The sequence below is a fragment of the Salmo trutta genome, chromosome 36, assembly GCF_901001165.1.
Source record: "Salmo trutta chromosome 36, fSalTru1.1, whole genome shotgun sequence".
NCBI classification, from domain to species: domain Eukaryota; kingdom Metazoa; phylum Chordata; class Actinopteri; order Salmoniformes; family Salmonidae; genus Salmo; species Salmo trutta.
The window spans coordinates 38,892,201-38,914,337 of NC_042992.1; the positions used below are offsets into that span (position 1 = coordinate 38,892,201).

The 22,137-nt window shown below is 41.5% G+C and overlaps 1 protein-coding gene across 6 annotated transcripts in view; it reads right to left on the reverse strand.

The window, feature by feature from the left end:
* Positions 1-8,871: 8,871 nt before the first annotated feature.
* Positions 8,872-22,137, reverse strand: part of celf3a (cugbp, Elav-like family member 3a) — a 28,499-nt gene continuing 15,233 nt past the window's right edge. The window contains exons 5-15 of one of the 6 annotated variants that reach the window (XR_003872147.1): positions 15,195-15,243; positions 14,386-14,514; positions 13,917-13,996; positions 13,418-13,561; positions 13,078-13,213; positions 12,717-12,857; positions 12,230-12,505; positions 11,898-12,041; positions 11,544-11,692; positions 10,975-11,059; positions 8,872-9,703 (exon numbers count right to left, since the gene is read on the reverse strand). Coding sequence is in view for 5 of the 6 variants with exons in the window: in XM_029735806.1 (XP_029591666.1) it covers positions 11,565-11,692; positions 11,898-12,041; positions 12,230-12,505; positions 12,717-12,857; positions 13,078-13,213; positions 13,418-13,561; positions 13,917-13,996; positions 14,386-14,514; positions 15,195-15,243; positions 15,353-15,364 (1,239 nt within the window). In the remaining variant the exon portion in view is untranslated. Of the gene's footprint in view, positions 9,704-10,974; positions 11,060-11,543; positions 11,693-11,897; positions 12,042-12,229; positions 12,506-12,716; positions 12,858-13,077; positions 13,214-13,417; positions 13,562-13,916; positions 13,997-14,385; positions 14,515-15,194; positions 15,244-15,352; positions 15,600-22,137 lie in introns of those variants that run through there. The other 5 variants (XM_029735805.1, XM_029735804.1, XM_029735806.1 and 2 more) reach the window with 5 other exon arrangements.

A 22,137-nucleotide genomic window follows, 5' to 3' on the forward strand; every position in this document is an offset into this window, starting at 1 on the left:
GGGATCTAACTGTTAAGTGACGTTTTACGCCGTGTGAAAAGGCTTGGACGTGTTGCAACCAATGTGTATAAACCCTGGATGACTGTTTTGAAGCTACCCGCAGCCATCTTGGTACACCTCCATTGTAAAAATATATATATTTTGGAAGCTATAGAAATGCATTTATTAATGTCTACATTCGTTTCACACGTTCATTTTATTACAGACACCTTAATGCATACGTTTACATTATATGTGAGCTAAATATAAAAATAAAAATGAAGATTTAAAAAAACAAAATCCTTAAAGGGCCAATCAGCAGTTGAAACAAGAACAAATTGCCTCCCTGCCACTGTTTAAGTAAAAAGCTGAGGGATGCGGCTGGAGAAATCTAATCATTCTGAAATTCATAGACAGAGCTATGGATGCAAGGTCTGACCACATATGATGTTACTGTCCCCACTGAAACATTAAATTGAAATACTGTAGAATTCCATTAATTCCTTCCTGGGGAGAGGCAATATTGCCGACCTGTGGTTTCAAAGCCTATCAACGGCCAATACATAGCGTTTCAGGGTTATATACATCCCAACCCTGGATGCTGATGCTATGTATTGGCCATTGAGAGCGTTGAAGCCACCGGTTAGCCATATTGGCACTCCCCAATATGAGCAGTCATTCACAGGAATGAATGGAATTCTACAGTATTTCAATTAAATGTTTCAAGGTCATAATTACATGTATTTATGTATTTGCGTTGTAGTGGGGACAGTACATTTTTTATTGAACCTTTATTTAACTAGGCAAGTCAATTAAGAACAAATTCTTATTTACAATGACAGCCTACCAAGAGGCAAAAGGCCTCCTGCGGGGACAGGGGATGGGATTAAAAATGAAAATGTAGGACAAAACACACATCATGACAAGAGACACACCACAACACTACATAAAGAGAGACCTAAGACAACACAACATGGCAGCAACACATGTCAACACAGAATGGTAGCAACACAACATGGCAGCAGCACAACATGGTAGAAGCATTAACATGGTACAAACATTGTTAGGCACAGACAACCACGAAGGGTAAAAAGGTAGAGACAATAATACATCAGAATATATCACATTAGTAATATATTTCATATTTTTTCATTTCTTTTTTGCTATGCTCACATAATATAATTTCAAAGTATGCATTAAGGTGTCTGTAATATAATAAATGTGGCAAAACGAATGTAGACATCAATACATTCCTTTCTGTAGCTTCCAAAATATGTTTTAGAATATTGGGGGAGTGCCAAGATGGAGGCACGCCAAGATGGAGGCACAACAGCTTCAACACGGTGCCCCCAATTAGTCATCTGGTGTTTATATAAATTATTGGTTGGGATGCATCTGCCAAGTCCTAGCTCAGTGAGTGATGGTGGTTGAAATAGTCCCAGTTCACTGAACTGTGTTAATGTTATCTGCAGACCTGCTGAGAATCTATGGGGCTGACCTGAAAGAAATCACTATGGAACAAATTGTTGGGGTTAGAGCTAAAATGAATCACATTTTTAAACAAAATTATTAAATAAATTGTAGCCTATTATCTAGGCTGCATTAGGAGTGAAAAAGTGAGTTAGATCCCCGTAGGCCTACTATGTACAGGGTTTTAGCTTAGGATGGGTTATGGATAGGGGGAAAATGTTCACCTTTACTTGAAGATACTTCCTTATTTCTCAATAAGGAAGTATCTTATAAACGTCTTTTTGCAGTTGCAGGGGGAATTCCGATAACAAGGAAATATACTAAATTCACTTTTTGTACTGACTGAGAAATGCCTCCTGCATGTGTGTAGATCTTGTTTGTGTTGTTTGGGTCACACTGTGTGACTAGCTGTCATCTTCTCCCACACGTGACCGTGTTGCTTAGAAACGACTAGTTCCAGCAAAGATTTTGGGAAATGCAAGATGTCTTGCAGCTAAGATGGCGAGGAACCTCCTCACACAGTGCAAAAAGTTGATTTAATATTTTATTTAATATTGTTTTTTTGGAGTTCCACCTGGAACTAGAAACAAATGTTTATAAGACATCGGTGCCTTCCAAATCAAGAATGAAGTATTGCCAGGTAATGGTTGGTTGAAAATAAGTTTACCATGCTTACATTATACCAGCAGATCGACCTCTAGTACAAACTACACTGAACAAAAATATAAACGCAACATGTAGTGTTGGTACCATGTTTCATGAGTTGAAATAAAAGATCTCCGAAATGTTTCCATATGCACAAAAAACGTAATTCTCAAAAATGTTGTGCACAAATTTGTTTCCACCCGTTAGTGAGCATTTCTCCTTTTCCAATATAATCCATCCACCTGGCAGCATGATCATTACACAGGTGCACCTTGTACTGGGGACAATAAAAGGCCCTCTAAAATATGCAGCTTTGTCACACAACACAATGTCACAGATGTCTCAAGTTTTGAGGGAGTGTGCAATTGGCATGCTGACTGCAGGAATGTCCACCAGAGATGTTGCCAGTTAATTGAATGTTCATTTCTCTACCATAAGCCGCCTCCAACGTAATTTGAGAGAATTTGGCAATATGTCCAACCGGCCTCACAACCGCAGACCGTGTGTATGGCGTTGTGTTGGGGAGCGGTTTGCTGATGTCAACGTGGTGAGCAGAGTGCCCCATGGTGGCGGTGGGGTTATGGTATGGGCAGACATAAGCTACAGACAATGAACACAATTGCATTTTATTGATGGCAATTTGAATGAACAAAAATACTGCGACAAGATCCCATTGTGAGGCCCATTTTTTTAAAGGTATCTGTGACCAACAGATGCATATCTGTATTCCCAGTCATGTGAAATCCATAGATTAGGGCCTAATGAATTTATATAAAATGACTGATTTCCTCATATGAACTGTAACTCAGTATGATAATTGAAATTGTTGCATGTTGCGTTTATATTTTTGTTCAGTATAGTTTAGCTATACCCCTGGAGGTTCAATATGGATAGGCTAGGTCTAGGGGCAATGGGGATCTCAGTGTTGTATACCCTCCTCATTACAATAATCCTTAAATTGTGTCTTGCGTCGTTCCACCTCTAAAAAGCACAAAAAATAGGATTTCGACACCCACAATCTCAGATTGTTCTGGAATCGTTTCTGTTGTTAGAAACATATAAGATTAGCATTCCTGCAGCATTATTTTATTGAAATATAATTTGATCTCTGAAAAACGAAGGTAATTGATTGCATCTAAATTGGCCATTTTATAGGATTCATAGAATATTCAATAAATATAGTGTCTAACATCCGATTTGGACCAAACGTTTTTTCTAACAATAAGAAAGACATGAGGAATCCATAGGAATGGTCAAAAGCCCCCAACGGATCCCCCCACGCCAATCCCAGGTCAACAACAAGTATATAGTATCAGTTCTCTGTGTCTGACAAGTAGTATGGAGCTTCAGTTCTAAAGTATTGCTTCTTCATCCTGTGTAATGTATCCCCAAAGAATTGCGTGATGTTTTTCTTTTTTCCTGTTCAGAGAAATTAGTCATTGAAGTTTATGTCCCATCCTACATCCCGATGTTACCAGGTGCTGTTCCTGCTATTAGGTAAAAAAACATTTGCGGAATCACCCCTCCCCTCGATGTTAAAGGGATAGTTCACACAAATTACAAAATTCAATTGGTTTCCTTAGTAAGCACGGCTTCAAATGCTAACTTTTTATCATTTGTGGCACAAATCTAATGCAAGTCAATGGTGTCTACATTGCCTTCCAAAAGTATTCATACTTGACTTATTCCACATTTTGTTGTTACAAAGTGGTAGTAAAATTGATTTAATTGTGATGTTTTGTCAACAATCTACACAAAATACTCTGTCAAAGTGGAAGAAAAATTCTAACGTTTGTAAATAATTCATGAAAAATGAAACACTACATATATCATGATTAGATGAGTGTCCAACCCCCTGAGTCAATACATGTTAGAATCACCCAGGGGCGAAAATCTGATATCAACTTTGGAGGGGACAATTACATTACATTTTCTCAAGAGCAATTCCTGAGGGGGACACCAAAAGTAGTGCTGTAACACATAGCCTACGTTTAATATGGTAAATGTATATTGAGGAACCAAAGAAATAAGGTGTTTGCCGTACTCCTAACTACCGGTACCCAAAACTACACATCTAATCACAACAGCAATACCATTGCCTTTAACAAATCTTAGTTCAGTCACCAGTTTAAGTTGAGAGTGGGGGTATCCATGGCATTTTCCAATTATGTTCCTATTTTACAAGTAAAAAAAATTGAGAACCTTTCATAATGTTGCCAAACAAAGACTCAACAAACTTACCTGAGACTCCCTGTCTCTGCCAGTCTGTCCCTGCATATCTGTCCCCAACTCTGCTGTCTGTGTGCCATCTGTTGCCTGCTCTGCCTAATGACATCATTGTGAAACATTTCCATTAGAATTTAATTTCTTTCTTATGAACATTTTATCAACTAGTCTTTGAGATATTAGGCTACTAGGGTTCTTACTTTGCGTTTTGGTGTACTGAAAAATACTCTGATGTCCGTATTTTTTCTGCCATTTTTCTACCTGGTTGGCTACACACACACAGTGTGTAGGTTATTTACAGTAGGAGATGGGCTTCTATCATCTTATCTTCTATCATTCTATATGGGCTTCGATCTAAAAGGTAGCTAGCAAATGTGAAACGGATTGCAGTGACAAGAGTTGACAGCTGTATGAGTTCACCATTTACACAACATATGCTGCAACCTTTTGTAATTTTAATCGTTTGTTTCATATTGGCTGGCTTCTAACAATAGCTGAATTTGCAAAGCTAGCGAGCACCAATTCAGTGGTGTTTGCTATAATCTTTGCTACCCGGGTTAAATAAAGGTGAAATAAAATATATAAATAAAAGTTCCCTTGCGACAATTTAGCTTTTGCAACGAGACCATTAAATATATTTAAAACAATGGTAGAAGAGAGTGTAGCTCTGTTCAGTTTATCGCTAACCTTATCACAGGGACTTTGAAGCACTATCTTACATGCATGCTGAGCTTGGAATAAATTGACGATAGCAAAGATTCCATCTTTGACGACGCCACATAAATGGAATAGGTACTAGCTAGCTTAATAGTTAATATTTGCGCGCTAGCTCTGCATATTTAGCTAGTGTGTGTGCGCGATTGACTGGATTAACCTCACGTCAGTTACGTGCATTGAGTGCCTTTCAGACAGTAGATACGACCTCTACGTTACCTCGCAAGCTAAGGAACTGGCAGTGGATCAAACCATTGTGAGGCAAAGGGTGGGGGGGGTCGCAATCTTTTGAAACTTAAAAACGAGCTATTAAGTGTCTATAATCAGCACAATTGCTTTCATTGCGTATTATTCATATTATTTAAATTACATAGTTATGTTTCAGTGATATACTGGGGGGGACAAATCATATTTTTCCCAGGATGGGGGGGTCGTGTCCCCCCCGGGATTTCCGCCCCTGGAATCACCTTCGTCAGCGATTACAGCTGTAAGTCTAAGAGCTTTCCACACCTGGATTGTGCAACATCCATTATTCTTTTCGAAATTCTTCAAGCTCTGTCAAATTGGTTAAGTCAAAACTGTAACTCAGCCACTTAGAAACATTCACTGTCTTCTTGGTATGCAACTCCGTTGTCGATTTGGACTTGCGTTTTAGGTTATTGTCCTACTGAAAGGTGAATTCATCTCCCAGTGTCTGGTGGAAAGCAGACGTAACCAGGTTTTCATCCAGGATTTTCCATTGCGTTTCTTTTTAATCCTGAAAACCTCCACAGTCCTGACAGGAGATTATAAGCATTTCCATAATATGATGCAGCCACCACTATGCTTGCAAATATGGAGAGTGGTACTCAGTAATGTGTTGTATTTGCCCCAAACATAACACTTAGTACTCAGGACAAAAAGTTAATTGTTGTAAACAGGATGCATGTTTTGGAATATTTTTATTCTGTACAGGCTTCCTTATTTTCACTCTGTCAATTAGGTTAGTATTGTGGAGTAACTACAATGTTGTTGATCCATCCTCAGTTTTCTCCTATTACAGCCATTCAACTCTGACTGTTTCAAAGTCACCATTGGCCTCATGGTGAAATTCCTGAGCGATTTCCTTCCTCTCCGGCAACGAAGTTAGGAAGGACGCCTGTATCTTTGTGGTGACTGGATGTGTTTATACACTATCCAAAGTGTAATTAATAACTTCACCATGCTCAAAGGGATATTCAATGTTTTTTTAACCATCTACCAATACAGTAGGTGCCGTTATTTGTGAGGCATTGGAAAATCTTCTTGGTTTTTGAGGTTGAATCTGTACTTGAAATTGACTGCTCGATGGAGGGCCCTTACAGATAATTGTATGTGTGGGATACAGAGACGAGGTAGTCATTAAAAAAATCATGTTAAACACTATTATTACACAAAGACTGAGTCCATGCAGCTTATTATGTGACTTGTTAAGCACATTTTTACTCCTGAACTTATTTAGGCTTGCCATAATAAAGGGCTTAAATACTTGACTCATAACATTTCAGCTTCATTATTAATTTGTAAAAATTTCAAAAAACATCATTCCACTTTGACATTATGGGGTATTATGTGTAGGCCAGTGAACAAAAAAAAATAATAATTTGCACTTTAATCATTTTTAAATTCAGGCTATAACAAAATGTGGAAAAGTAAAGAGGTGAATTTCTGAAGGCACTGTATATTAGCTCTTTCACGCTTCATGTTCAAAACATCCTAAAAGTATCTAGAGTGCCTTCGGAATGTATTCAGACCCCTTGACTTTTTTCCCCACATTTTGTTATAATACAGCCTTATTCTAAAATGTATTCCTTTTTTTATTTTTTAATCCTCAGCAATCTACACACAATACCCCATCATGACAAAGCAAAAAAAATAGAAAATGTTGCACATTTATAAATAAAAAAAAATACAGAAATACCTTATATTTACGTAAGTATTCAGACCCTTTGCTATGAGACTCGAAATTGAGCTCAGGTGCAACTTGTTTGCAATGATCATCCTTGAGATGTTTCTACAACTTGGAGTCCACCTGTGGTAAATTGTATTGATTGGAAAGGCACACACCCCTGTCTTTTGGTCCCACAGTTGACAGTGCATGTCAGAGCAAAAACCAAGCCATGGCGTTGAAGGAATTGTCTGTAGAGCACCGAGACAGGATTGTGTCGAGGCACAGATCTGGGGAAGGCTACCAAAACATTTCTGCAGCATTGAAGGTCCCCAAGAACAGTGGCCTCCATCATTCTTAAATCAAAGAAGTTGGTAACCACCAAGACTCTTCCTAGAGCTGGCCGTCCAGCCAAACTGAGCAATCGGGGGAGAAAGGCCTTGGTCAGGGAGGTGACCAAGAACCCGATGGTCACTCTGACAGAGCTCCAGAGTTCCTCTGTGGAAATGGGCGGACCTTCCAAAAAGACAACCATCTTTGTAACAGTCTACCAATCAGGCCTTTATGGTAGAGTGGCCAGACGGAAGCCACACCTCAGTAAAAGGCACATGACAGCCCGCTTGGAGTTTGCCAAAAGGCACCTAAAAAGACTCTCAGACCATGAGAAACAAGATTCTTTGGTTTGATGAAATCAAAATTTAACTCTTTGGCCTGAATGCCAAGAGTCACATATGGAAGAAACCTGACACTATCCCTACGGTAAAGCATGGTGGTAGCAGCTTCATGCTGTGGGAATGTTTTTCAGTGGTAGGGACTGGGAGACAAATCAGGATTGAGGGAAAGATGAACAGAGCAAAGTACAAAGAGAGATCCTTGATGAAAACCTGCTCCAGATCGTTCAGGACCTCAGACTGGGGCGAAGGTTCACTTTCCAACAGGACAACAACCCTACGCACACAGCCAAGAAAAGGAGTGGCTTTGGGAACATGTCTCAATGTCCTTGAGTGGCCCAGCCAGAGCCCGGACTTAAACCCAATTGAACATCTCTGGAGAGACCTGAAAATAGCTGTGCAGTGATGCTCCCCATCCAACCTGACAGAGCATGAGAGGATCTGCAGAGAAGAATGGGAGAAACTCCCCAGATACAGATGTGCCAAGCTTGTAGAAAACTTGATGCTGTAGTCGCTGCCAAAGGTGCTTCAACAAAGTACTGAGTAAAGGGTCCGAATACTTCTGTAAATGTAATGTCATATTTTCAAATTTTTATAAATTAGCACTATTTCTAAAAACCTATTTTTGCTTTGTCATTGTGATATCGTGTGTAGGTTGTTCCCCCCCAAATTCAATTTAATCCATTTTAGATTAAGGCTGTAACATAACAAAATGTGGAAAAAGTCAAGGTGTCTGAATACTTTCTGAAGGTACTGTAAAAATGGATTGTGATACTCAATGTTACTTATAGATGATTTGGATGTGAAATGCTAATATAGGTACCATTGACTAAAAAGTAAGCATCTGAAACCAAAGCATGGGTAGCTAGCTGTCTTACCTTGCTCATAAACTGTTTACAGGGTAAGTAAACCAGTGTCATTTCGTAATTTGAGTGAACTATCCCTATAACTTTGAGCTTTAAATAAATGACATTATAGCAGGAACAGCACTATCTAGTGGTAACATCAGGATGAAGGATGGGTCATAAACCTAACAACTTTAATGACTTTCTCTGAACAGGTTAAAAAAATATATAAAAAAACAAGAATACATGTGGGGTTGATTGGTTATGCTTTCATATGACAAGCAGGCTTCAAATATTTACTAACAGTGTAGTTTCCTACAGTAGAGTGAAAGCCAGAATTTTTTTTGGGGGGGGTATGTATTTAAAAACCCACTGCTCTCTGTTGCACATCAATGCATATCCACATACGCACACATCCTTTTCTAAATTTTACTTTATTTTTCTTAAAGACATGTTTTAAAACAGCAACTGTAGGGAATAAATAATTAAACAATGATTTTTTGATAATTACATTTATGTAATTAAACATTCTACAATAAGTGTATCCATAGTCTTGTAGACCACAGGATTCTTCTATGTTCGAAAATAAAATTTAAAAAAATCCCCATTAACAAATAAATTAAAAGTAAAAAATGTAGATACAAAAATTCCACCCAATTACCCTCCCTCCCACCATTATGCCAATACCAGTAGTAGTGGTTATAATAACACATTTTCATTATTTGACTCCATTTAAAACAAAGATATGTACAGTGAGAAGAAGTTGATTTTCTTCCTGTTTAATTACCCCTTCTTTCATTTACTTTTAAATAATAAACTAAATCTACATACCAATTCGACCAATGGAAATCATACAGAATATTCTTTTTTTCCCCCGATAAGGTTACCATCCCACTTCTTCAACCCCATACATTGCCCTTCCCCCTTACTTTATGGACCACAAACCACACTATACAGTAAAACCCTGTTCATTAGAATAAGTGATATGCTTTTTCATGTAGACCTTGTAGCTGACAATACAGTATGTACATAATATGACTGAATCCAGCTGTGGAATGGTATGTGTACTCAACCACCCACCACACGTTTGTTATTTTGTTGTTACAGATTTTGTGTTATTGTTGCAGATACATATATTTATCATGTTTTTTTGAGAAGTGTTGTTGCTCCTGTGCTATACGGTTGGCGAAACAACCAAAAGGCTGGAACGTCCCAAGCAGTTTCTTGATAGAACTCTTATATCTTCCCTGGGAAAGAGAGAGACAGAAAGAGAGGATGAATACAAAAGAATACAAATATTAAAATAGTTTAGGTGAGCACACATATGGAGTATGTTGACAGTCTTTGGAAGTATGGGGAAAAACATCTGCAAACACAGTTACAGATATCACATGGATGTCCTCATTTATAACTATACAAGCACGCCTAGTGTCCATGCAACTCATACAGTGACAACCATACTGCTGCTTTGGTGTGCATTTCATACTTCAATATTTTTTGTATTGTTTTGGCAGGCAAATAAATTTCAAACATGCACAATAGGAATTCTGGGCGATATTGTTTTTGTATATCTTCTTAATACTCTAGTCTAATGTTACATCGCATTGACCAAACAATTGAGTCAAAGGAGATTCAAAAATTCTTCTTAAATCATTTTCAGAGATAAGACAACGTTTTTTTGAAGCCGTTATATCGAAGGTTGCACATGAGACCGTGGCCTATGGCTTTAAGTTTGATTGGAAAATCAAAGTAACCCAGAATTCCTACAGAGGAATGCTGTTCCTCAGACAGCAGCACGTGTGACATGTCACAATGACAACCATATAGTTTTACCCAAAACCCTCACATGAACGGTATCTCACTTGGAACACACAAAACCACACACACTACTTGATTTATTAATACACACAAGTACTTCATGTGGATCCGCACACGTACACAGCATCATTATGTCACTAACTTGTACTGTAGGTAGGCAACACATACTTATTTTCACAATCAGTCATACCAAAAACAAACAAAGTTCAGGCACTAAGTCACTTGGATTCAATTACGACTGCACAAAAACCCTGCACTCACCAAAACTAAAACAACGACCAACTAAACATGGGGGATATGTAAGAATGATAATCATGACAAACAACAAAAAGGAAACCAATCAAAAATAAAATCCAAAGAAAATATTTAGATACATGTTTGATTTACGGTTAATGCTTAATATTGCTCTGTGCAATGAAATAGTTATATTACAAAAAAAATATAATAGCCTGTCATGATAATCAATTGCTTACAAAATCTGAGGTACAGTGACAGTAATTTATCAGTGTTTGCAAGGATTATAAACAGTAAAAAATAATAGAGGAAACTCACAACGCACCAAACACAATTCATGGTCGCCACAGCAACTCGCCATGCAGTTGAGCATGGTGAATAAAGGCAACGGCCAAAAATAAAATAGCTAATGGCAACCATCACAGGCAATATCGCCACAGCAACCAACACAGGCCAATTAACTTACAACGCTGTGAGAGGAAGGGGTTTTTAGCGGTTGCTAGGCAACCATAGCGACGTAGTCTCCACGATATATGTATGGACAGGACAGTCTTGAGTGTGGTATGATGTTTTTTTTTTCAGGAAAATGACATATGACACAGCACAAAAACAATAAATAAAAAGTACAAAATAAATTAATGACGTATAATAGTTATTGTCTTCAACCTAATCATACAACACTTGTTAATTGAAACATTTGTCTGGACTATATAAAATCTGGTTTTGAATAATGAAACATGTTGTCAATCCATTTGTCATGGCAGTGGTATGGCCGTATCTCAACAAACCAAGTAGTCCTATGATTTTGTCTAAATGTAATGTTTTAAACAATTACTGCTTTTACTAGACTGTCACCTTACTCATGTGTGGATCTGGTTCACTTATTTTATCCCAGTTGATAAGTCATTATTTTAATACTGAGCTTCCACAAAATGTTAACAAATCATCCCATAACCTACCTTTCACAGTTTTTCACTGCCTGTCAGTCCCCCTGACCCTCCATCTCAGCCCTCATTCTCATCCCCCCTTGCTCACCTTCTCATCTCCCTTGCTCATTTAGTAGGGTCGGTTGGCATCCTTGGGCCTCTTGAGCTGCACCTTGAGCCTCTTCATGCCAATCTGGAAACCATTCATGGCCTGAATTGCCGTCTGAGCACTGGACGGGTTGTCAAAACTCACAAAACCTGAAGAGAAGCAAAAAGAAGCAAAACCTTACGGCCAATTCTGTGAAAGTATTAAACTACGAGAAGGGAGTATAATCCTTCCCAGCACTCCCTCCTCCTCCTCATAATTTACTATGTTCTCAATGTGGCACACTATTCCCTATGGGCCCTGGTGCCTACGGTATGGGGTGCCATTTGGGACGCAACCGTTGTCATCATCACTCACCAAAGCACTTGCTCTGATTGGTGGCACGGTCAACAAAGACCTTTGCTGAGATGACGTTGCCGAAGGGGATGAACATTTGTAGCATCTCCGAGTCAGTGAACTCCTGAGGCAGGTGATAGATGAAGATGTTACAGCCCTCAGGCCCTGAGAAGAAGAAGAAGAAGAATACAGTGGAAGGTTAGACCATCAAGGCTCCCTGAGGGGTTCTAACGTGACTTGAGATGACCAGGATGAGGTAGTGATTGAGGCAGTCTAACCTCTGTGGGAAACCAACATTGAAGATAGTCAAGAGAGAGAATGCATAGAAGGGAGGACAAGTGGGTGGAAATCACCTTCTCGTTGCTGCAGTTGCTGAGGCTGCTGGTGTTGCTGTGCAACCATTGTGTGTTGGTGTGGGAATGGCTGCCCCACCATTCCATAGGCAGAAGGGTAGGTCGCTGTGGGTGTGTTTGCATAAGTAAACATTAAGGACTGTTGAGAGGGCATTTCAAACCTAAAATTCCCTCCAGGAAATTTTAAGGACTCAAATGGACTCACAACTGTCCCACCTGTGTAGTGTTGCATCCCTGCGTATGCTTGCTGAAGAGGATCCAAAACTGGAGTTTGAGCTGAGAGAGAGAAAATCAAAGAAAAATAGCCCGATTTATCAACTGCTATACAAGCATGCTTTTTGGTGGATGCTTACGTGCTCTAAATGGCATTTGGTGCCGTGCAACAGCTTACATTCTTAGTAAACAAACAACATGCTAGATAAGGTTAATTTGCTTACATTTTCATAATGATACTCTGATGGGAGCTAAGTCAGAGTAAGTGAGATACCTTGGTATGAATGAACTCCATTGGTGTACAGGGTTTCAGACGCTGACTGTCCATTGGGTGGAGCTGGGACTGGAGGGTAGCTGAGTGGTGGAGGCAGAGCAGGCACCGGTGTGGCTGCCATGGTGGGCGGAGTGCTGGTACCTGCACAGGACGACCATTCAGGGGACAGGCAGACATGGTTAAACAAAACACGGTAACAAATGCAATAAAATGGAATCAAAAGCAGACAAAAATGGGGCCAAGACTTTAGAAAAACGAAATATATATTTAAAGAGAAACTGAGCCGAGCAGAGAATCCTGTGGGAGGGGATGAGGTGGGAGGGGATGAGGTGGCAGAGGATGGCAGCTTGTTATTAAGTACCTGAGGAGGTAGTGAGTGATGCGATGGGCGTGGCAATGAGGCTGCTCGGGTTGAGGGCAGCCAACTGCTGCATGGTGATGGTGGACACAGGAGACAAGTACGCCGACTGCGCCACCAGAGCCTGCTGCTGCACCAGCTACAAAGAAGAAAAAGCGAGGGCGTCTCATTCACTGTCAGGAACACATCCCAAATGGCACCCTATTCCCTAGAGTAGTGCACTACTTATGACCCGTATAAGAAATAGGGTGCCATTTGGGGCGTAGCCATTCACTACCAGTGTGTTGGCTTGAGTATTACAATCTCTGCATAATGCTTGGGGTTCAGTACTACTAGTACTCACTGCCTGTGTGTAGGCATTGTAAGCCCCGAGGTGTAAGGTCATGGGACTGATGACCCCCAGCTGGGACGCCACCTGCTGCATGCGCCTTATCCCTCGCTCCTTCTCAGAGTCGGCGAACTTCACCACCAGGCTGGAAGAGGCACCCTGCAGGGAGAAAGGGGGATATTACACAATGAAAATTACACACGTCACTGTACCAAATGACCTACGTCACTGTAAGACAAGGACTGAGGAACATACATTTTCTCCACTCCTATAAACTACAGTAGGCTATGCCTGGATTGTCTGTAGTGAAAATGACCCACATCACTGTACCAAACTACCTATATCACTGTAAAGTGAGGACTGAGGAGGGCACTCCTATAAACTACAGTAGGCTGTTTGCATAGGAGGTCTGACAGAAGGAGCGTTTAACTGTTGATGAGTCTCTATGTCTAAATGACTGCTTTGGAGAGTGTTTGTGTGAGTGAGTGAGTGAGTGAGTGACTGACTGACTGACCGGTAGAGTGCGGCTCCCATGCAGAGTGCTGATGGCTGCCGCAGCCTCTGCATTGTTCTGGTACTTCACAAAGGCACAGCCTACAAAACACGACACATCGTCAAACCCTGGCCTCCCCTCGCGTGACACGACACATGGCAGGCTACGGCCTACAAAATGCATCTCACAAATCGGCACTTCATCAGTTATAGCCACGTCATTAACCGTGGTCCACAGAACATTCATTGCGTCAATCAATCATAACCCATAAACTGCGTTGCGCATCATTACCTATGATCTATAAAACATATTGTATCATCAGTCATGCCTCATACAACAAATACAGAAAATCAAGGATCTATGTAATGCCACGAGTTTAGATGTGACCGATTCCCGACCTTAAATGGTAATATCAGTGCTGTTGATGTGGTGGCGTCGACGTAAGGCTAAATGCTGTAGCGGTCAGTGTTGCAGTAATGGTGTTAGCTACCTTTGCTAGTGCCGTCAGGGCCGCGGAGCACAGTGCACTCTTCAATGTTCCCAAACGCCTCAAACATCTTCCTCACGTCCGCATCAGACTGCTGCTTCCCCAGCATGCCCACAAACAGCTTCCTGTCTTCTAAGGGGAAGATGAGGTGAGGGGCCAAGATAGGAACGCAGAGAAAGGAATTTGGACAGAGAGTGATTGGGGGGGGGGGGGGGGGGGGGGAGCAGAGAGAGTGGTTGGTTGAGGGCAAGAATAAGGCAGAGGCAAAGGGCATGGATTACAATTGAATGATTTCATTGTTTACATTGCTTTATAAACCCAATGTGCGTTAATCGATCATCTAAATTGTTCGGCGTTCACGTAGGATGTTACAACATACAGCATGTTGACGTCTGTGACTATTGTGCCATAACCCTGCTATATACAGAAAAGGCCACCAGAGTGCAGTATCAAGGAAACCTGCTGCACAAAGAGCATGATCTGGCTGTGACTGGAATGCTCCTTCGTCATCCACTGTTCTCTATGCTCGGTGACATAACGAAATACGCAGTTGGTTGAAATCCTCATCATAATGACTTACTGTAGTCAGGCACTTAAGAATGCTACTACTTTAATATTGTTAAGAAGCAGGAGTTGCTGAGAAGCAGTGACGAGTGGCTATTTTTGTTGAAGCTGGGCTGAAGCCGTTCCAGGGTTTTGTAGTTGGTTTGAGACAGAGTGTCGTTTCAAAAAAGGTAATATGTTAGACAGGTGTTTGAGGTGTTTGAGAGGTGTTGTTTGAACAGGTGCTGCTATGGACGGATGTCTCTTACCTCCCCTGCCCTCGCTGTCTGCTGGCTTCACTTGAATGGGCCGGTTCATCTGAAATAGAAAGCCCACATTACATGGTCAGTAAGTAAATTGCTCTTATCCCAAGGCACATCCATAATTAAGCAGATGCTTTTTTTAGTTGCATATGTACTGTACATACATGCATATGCATATGTAAGTAGAACACGAAAAGAGCTGGAATGTGAGCTGGCCACTCCCTGGGCTTCTGATGAAGTCCCGCCCAGCCTCGACCCAATCACCCTCCTGGTTTACTGCTCTCCTTTCCCTCTCCTCTCATTCCCTGTCAATTATATTCCCTCCCAGAGTCGGTCAGTGATACTGTTCAAGATCTCATTCACTTTTCTTGTCCCCCTCCCTCTCGCTCTCAAACGCCCTTATCTAATCCTGTCCTCTATCGGTTTCTTCTCTCCCTATCAGGCAAAAAAAAAAACAGGAAAAGCACACACCCACGCGGGATTGGGCAAGTGATAAAGATTAAGAATGCTCGCCGGCTAATCTGGATTACCAAAGCATGCTGGATTAGAATGGTGAAAGATTCTGAGCAGACAAAGGGGGAAGGAGCTGTAGAGGAATGGATAGAATCAGAATCAGACCAGAATGAGGAGAGCGCAACCAAAACAAAGTAAGAAACAGACAACCTTTCACACGTCATCAAAACCCAATCCACAAAAATGACTTCACAACAGTTACGGACCACTAACACAATCCTTATAATGATGTAGGCATAGCTAGGCACTTCAATGCTCTCTCTCTTGGAGAGCGGGTGGAGGGTGCAGAGAGGAAAGGGATTGGGAGCAGAAAGGAACGAGGCAGACTGACAGTGTGTTACCGCTGGCTTAATGAAGGTCTTAATTATGGAGCTGGTGACATTTGAGATAGTCACTGATCCCCGTCTCTGATTGATCAGCTGTGATCGGTCACTGGGAGACAGTATTGATCAGTGCTGGCCGGGCCCTTGCCACCTGCATGCACAAACACCATCACCAGCAGGCCTGGTGTTATCTAATGGAGAATGAGCCATTGATTACGACAATGAATTCGATGACCATGTGGATTGAGAAGTATCCGTTTACCGGGAAGGAATGAAAGCAGTAATTCAAACGCATGTGAACGTGGTGAATGTTTCCGGAAGTCAGTTAATAGAATGACATTTTTTCTCAGAGGTGATGTTTTTCTACACGCCTCAAATGTTCCACAAAGTCACCTTGGATAAAGTCACCTGCTAAATGAGTTAATTTAATTTGCATCGGGTCAAAGATTACTGTATTAAAACACACAAAACCAAAATATCACGTCTTAGCCAACACTTAGACTTTAATGACAACCTCATCATGACGCAACAATTGTTTGATACTGTTCGTATAAATCTGTCAAATCGAATTTCAGGATCTAAAATGCCCTGAATAAAACAGAGTACATTTCATATAAACGCTAGGTTAGTCAATGTATGACTTGAGTGCTTCCACGGTTACGATAAGGAGAGTAGAAGCAGAGCAGATGGCACAAGAGAATGGAATTAGAGTACACAAGAGCAGGGCTTGGAGAAGGGGAGGCCATCAAGGCAGTGGCACTCGACATCGGCACGGCAACCAGCCCTGCTCCTCTGACAAAGTCCCCACCTCCCATTGCGGTCACCATGACATCCTTGTGATGAGATCCACAGCAGGTAAACAAGGTTGCCCCGAACAACGTGCGTAGGAGAGGAAAAAAAGAGGGATGAAGGAGAGGAAAAAAAACGAATGAATAAAGGGTGGTACTGGGTTGAGAGACGGTGGGATTATTAGGATGTGTATGTCGTGATGGAGAAAGGATGCTTGGGGGAGAACTGGAATTTTAGGGACAAAGGGACATGGGATGGTGCCTGTTGCATTTAACTGCTGCCACAAGGGCAGAAACTGTGAGGTCCGAGAAAATGTCTCCACCTATTCCACTGTGCGAGCCGAGCCACTTAATATTTTTCTCTTCTATATTTCCTCTGCAAATCAACAGGCTCATTTTAAAAACGCAGCACAGATTAAATACAGCCAAAGGCCAAACCCGCCGTATCTGTGACCCATTTTCATCTCTCAATGGTCATGTTGCCGTTTTTTAAATCCAAAATCTACAGTGACATTATGATTATTTCTCAAACTCTACAAACACAGTGGCACAAACACAAAATGTCCACACAGGCCGTCTGTAGACACATGCACCGTCTGTTCATGGAAGCCTCATATGTATAAACACCCTTGCTCACATTGACGTGAGCACACACACACAGTTAATTTTTCCCCCCGTGATGCCAAAAGGGATTTCGCTAGGATTACAGTATGAGATATTAAATCCATAGATCATCCAACCAAATCACAGCAAGACCCCTCCCCCACACCTGACCACATCCCCTCAATGCACACACGTCACACTACAGACGCTTGTGCACACACACACAGACACACACACGCTCATATTTATAGAGGAGCGTGAATGTGGGATGGGAGATGATAGCAGAGACGGGGTATGTATATCCCTGTTAATCACATTCTTCATCACATTTCTCTCCTCTCTCGCCCTCTTCCAAACCAGAGGACAGCTCATAATCTCTGTCCCCTCCACTCACTCACTGTATCAATAAGCCCCCAAACAGGCTGCAGCAAAGAGGGTGACACATTTCTCTCTAATTCAAGTCCATTCTGCCCGTCTGCCAGAAAAGCAGTGACTGAAAGGTAAATATATCAGCGGAGACCATCTCTGTCTCTTTCAAGAGTGTTTACAGGGAGGGTGGGAGTGAGGGGAGGGGAGGGGGGGTACAAAGACAATTTTCCAGTTCGCCTCCCTCCGCTCCATCACACAGAGCTGGTCATTGCATCTCGCCGGTTACCTAGCAACCTGGCATCCCTCGTCCCCGCCGTCTCCTGGCAACGAGACCTGTGACTATAATCAACCTCCCCCCCCCATATCTTCCTCCACATCACACACATACACCAGAACACACATCTGAACATGTACAGAGATAATTACAGAGCACAGAAAACACACAGGTGGAGACATAGGCTAGATCTCTATTCGCAGATGCAAACAAAGAGAAAAAAATCAGACATAGAAAAACACTCAGGCGCACAAAGAGATAAACAAAGCAACAAAGGCAGGCACAGAAAAAGAGGTACAATCGCAAACACAGATGGGAAATCTCCCTACGCACGCCAGCGCGCGGTACACACACGCACACAATCCAACAATCTGTAATCAATGAGCAAGCCTGTCTTCAGTATGTCACTGCTAGTCATGCTCGGCCTGTTTACACATTCAACGCTCTCTAGGGCGGGGTCATACATTGAAATAGAAAAGCAGCGAGATTCTTCGTCCGAAGATGCAGAGTATATCTCTAAAAGTAGAGCTATACGGAAGTAGGTACAGTATAGTACAGTCAGAGGTGAGTTGATTCTGAATCGTTGACCATTTTCTCTGTGCAAATTGTTGGAAGTATATGTTAACCATATGTTATGTTTGTCCATATTGCACAGAGGTGAAAAACTAAAATTGTGGGAGCTGGACTTGTTTTCATAGAGCTGCGTCCTAGTTTTTTTTGTTTTAGGTTCAGTCAGTTTAATTCCACCTAAGTGCGATATATATAGAGATGCATGTCCATCAGATTAAACGCTGGCCCTGCTCTGTGCGCCTGAGTTCACAGTCTGATGAGTTTCATCATAAGAGCCCCTTTCCACTCCACATACACGCACACACACACTCGTACCCCCCCCCCCGACAAAACACCATCGTTCTCTGTAACAGATGTCTGTATTTAAGCTGATAAACGTACTGCCTCAATGCACCCTCGTCCCACAACCCCCACTGACCCCCCCCCCCCCCACCCGCTGCTCATGTCAAACTTTCATTAATTTCTTACCCCCTCCCCCACCCTCCTCCCCACCCCCCGCCATTCATCCAATTTCTCTTCAATTCACACCCATTTACCCTCCTCGTAAATTGAATCTATTCTACATTCATCCCTACAGTCTCCCCAAGTGACAGCTGTTGAGCCTTTCTACAGTGAGGTGAGTGTGCATGACATCTGTACTATCCCTTGGCTTGCACACATTGATATCAGCCCGTAATTATATGCATACATATGCAAATGTATACACACACACTTTAATAGATCAATCAGATACGTGTGCTCAGATTTGCACTCGTTATAATAATCATCCCTTGTCAGACTACTCACTGCTTTTAATGATTACACACAGCACATAGAACAAATAGGCTACCCCACAGGCATACTGTGTGTATACACACACACACACACACACAGTTGAAGTCGGAAGTTTACATACACTTAGGTTGGAGTAATTAAAACTCGTTTTTCAACCACTAAACAAATGTCTTGTAAACAAACTATAGTTTTGGCAAGTCAGTTAGGACATCTACTTTGTGCATGACAAGTAATTTTTATTTTGTTTACAGACAGATTATTTCACTTAATCACAATTCCAGTGGGTCAGAAGTTTATATACACTAAGTTGACTGTGCCTTTAAACAGCTTGGAAAATTCCAGAAAATAATGTCATGGCTTTAGAAGCTTCTGATAGGCTAATTTACATCATTTGAGTCAATTGGAGGTGTACCTGTGGATGTTTTTCAAGGCCTACCTTCAAACTCAGTGCCTCTTTGCTTGACATCATGGGAAAATCAAAAGAAATCAGCCAAGACCTCAGGAAAAAAAATTGTAGACCTCCACAAGTCTGGTTCATCCTTGGGAGCAATTTCCAAATGCCTGACGGTACCACGTTCATCTGTACAAACAATAGTATGCAAGTATAAACACCATGGGACCAGGCAGCCGTCATACCACTCAGGAAGGAGACGCGTTTTGTCTCCTAGAAATACGAAAGGTGCAAATCAATCCCAGAACAATAGCAAAGGACCTTGTGAAGATGCTGGAGGAAAAAAGGTACAAAAGTATCTATATCCACAGTAAAACAAGTCCTATATCGACATAACCTGAAAGGCCGTTCAGCAAGGAAGAAGCCCTTGCTCCAAAACCGCCATAAAAAAGCCAGACTATGGTTTGAAACTGCACATGGGGACAAAGATCGTACTTTTTGGAGAAATGTCCTCTGGTCTGATGAAACAAAAATAGAATTGTTTGGCCATAATGACCATTGTTATGTTTGGAGGAAAAAGGGGGAGGCTTGCAAGCCGAAGAACACCATCCCAACCGTGAAGCACAGGGGTGGCAGCATCATGTTGTGGGGGTGCTTTGCTGCAGGAGGGACTGGTGCACTTCACAAAATAGATGGCATCATGAGGGAGGAAAATTATGTGGATATATTGAAGCAACATCTCAAGACATCAGTCAGGAAGTTAAAGCTTGCTCGCAAATGAGTCTTCCAAATGGACAATGACCCCAAGCATACTTCCAAAGTTGTGGCAAAATGTGTGCAGAACTGAAAAAGCATGTCGAGCAGGAAGGCCTACAAACCTGACTCAGTTACACCAGCTCTGTCAGGAGGAATGGGCCAAAATTCACCCAATTTATTGTGGGAAGCTTGTGGAAGGCTACCCGAAACGTTTGAGCCAAGTTAAACAATTTAAAGGCAATGCTACCAAATACTAATTGAGTGTATGTAAACTGGGAATGTGAAGAAATAAATAAATGCTGAAATAAATTATTCTCTACTGTTATTCTGACATTTCACATTTTTTAAATAAAGTGTTGATCCTAACTGACCTAAGACAGGGATTTTTTACTAGGATTAAATGTCAGAAATTGTGAAAAACTGAGTTTAAATGTATTTGGCTAAGCTGTATGTAAACTTCCGACTTCAACTGTATGTATGTGTGTACATACATACACACATACACACATACGTACACACACACACACACACACACACACACACACACACACACACAGTGTGTATGCTCAATTGTTAGTCATAAATTCATTCATTTTCAGACTATTAACAAAATAATGTGTCTGACTCACGGCTGAGTAAATGTCAAGCTTAGTCAGATGTCAAAAAATATTTTTTTTTAGGGAGAGCGTCTATTCTTTATGAAGATCTTAAAAAAAAAAGCTCTGACGAAGCTAAATAAAGCTATTGATAGTGACAAGAGCAGTGTGTACGTTTTTATTTCCTTTATGAAGAAGTCAACATCTCCAACTCCAATCCACATCTCTGGATGTTTTCTTCCCTAGCATACACACTCCATCCCCCCTTCAGCAAACCATGTCAGTCTGAACACCTGCCCTCCCCCTCCCCCACAACACACACACAGTCTTATGTAGTCTCATTCCATCTCTGGAGACATGCCCCAGCAATCTGCACACAAAAAAAATGAAGTGTATGTATATTTCATTACTCAAAATTAGTCCTAAAATATTGGAATATCATTCACAGGCCGACTTCACTAAATCCATCGTCACCTGGTTATTTCTTGCTAATGATGGGCAATGTCCGGTTCTGATTTCAGTGAAACATGATCATAATACAGTACTGAAGCAAGCATTTGACCCTTACCAGTGGGGATGACCATTGCGAAAGCACATACAATCTAGATCCAAAACTTAGATAAAGGGGGATAGAGGAAATGGGATATATAGGTTGTATTCAATTTGTGAGTTGGTCCACGTCGTGTCTGTATAGTCACGTTTATCTGCCCAGAGTTTCTCCGTCTCCAGCAGCTGTAGTAGTGAAGTTGACCAGACACACTGGGATGGAAACAAAACAGAATTCAGACAGCAAGAGATAGCGGCGGGGAGACGGAGAAACAGAGGAGACCGGAGGATAGGAGTACAAGACGGGAGGAGAGAGAGAGAGACCAGCAGATTGTCCTTTTGACACTATCCTCTGCCTCCATGTCGATGAGACGGACTGTCTCTCACCTGAAATTAAACACAAGGCCAGGTGCCACTCAGATCAGACCATATGTTCATCCCGCCGT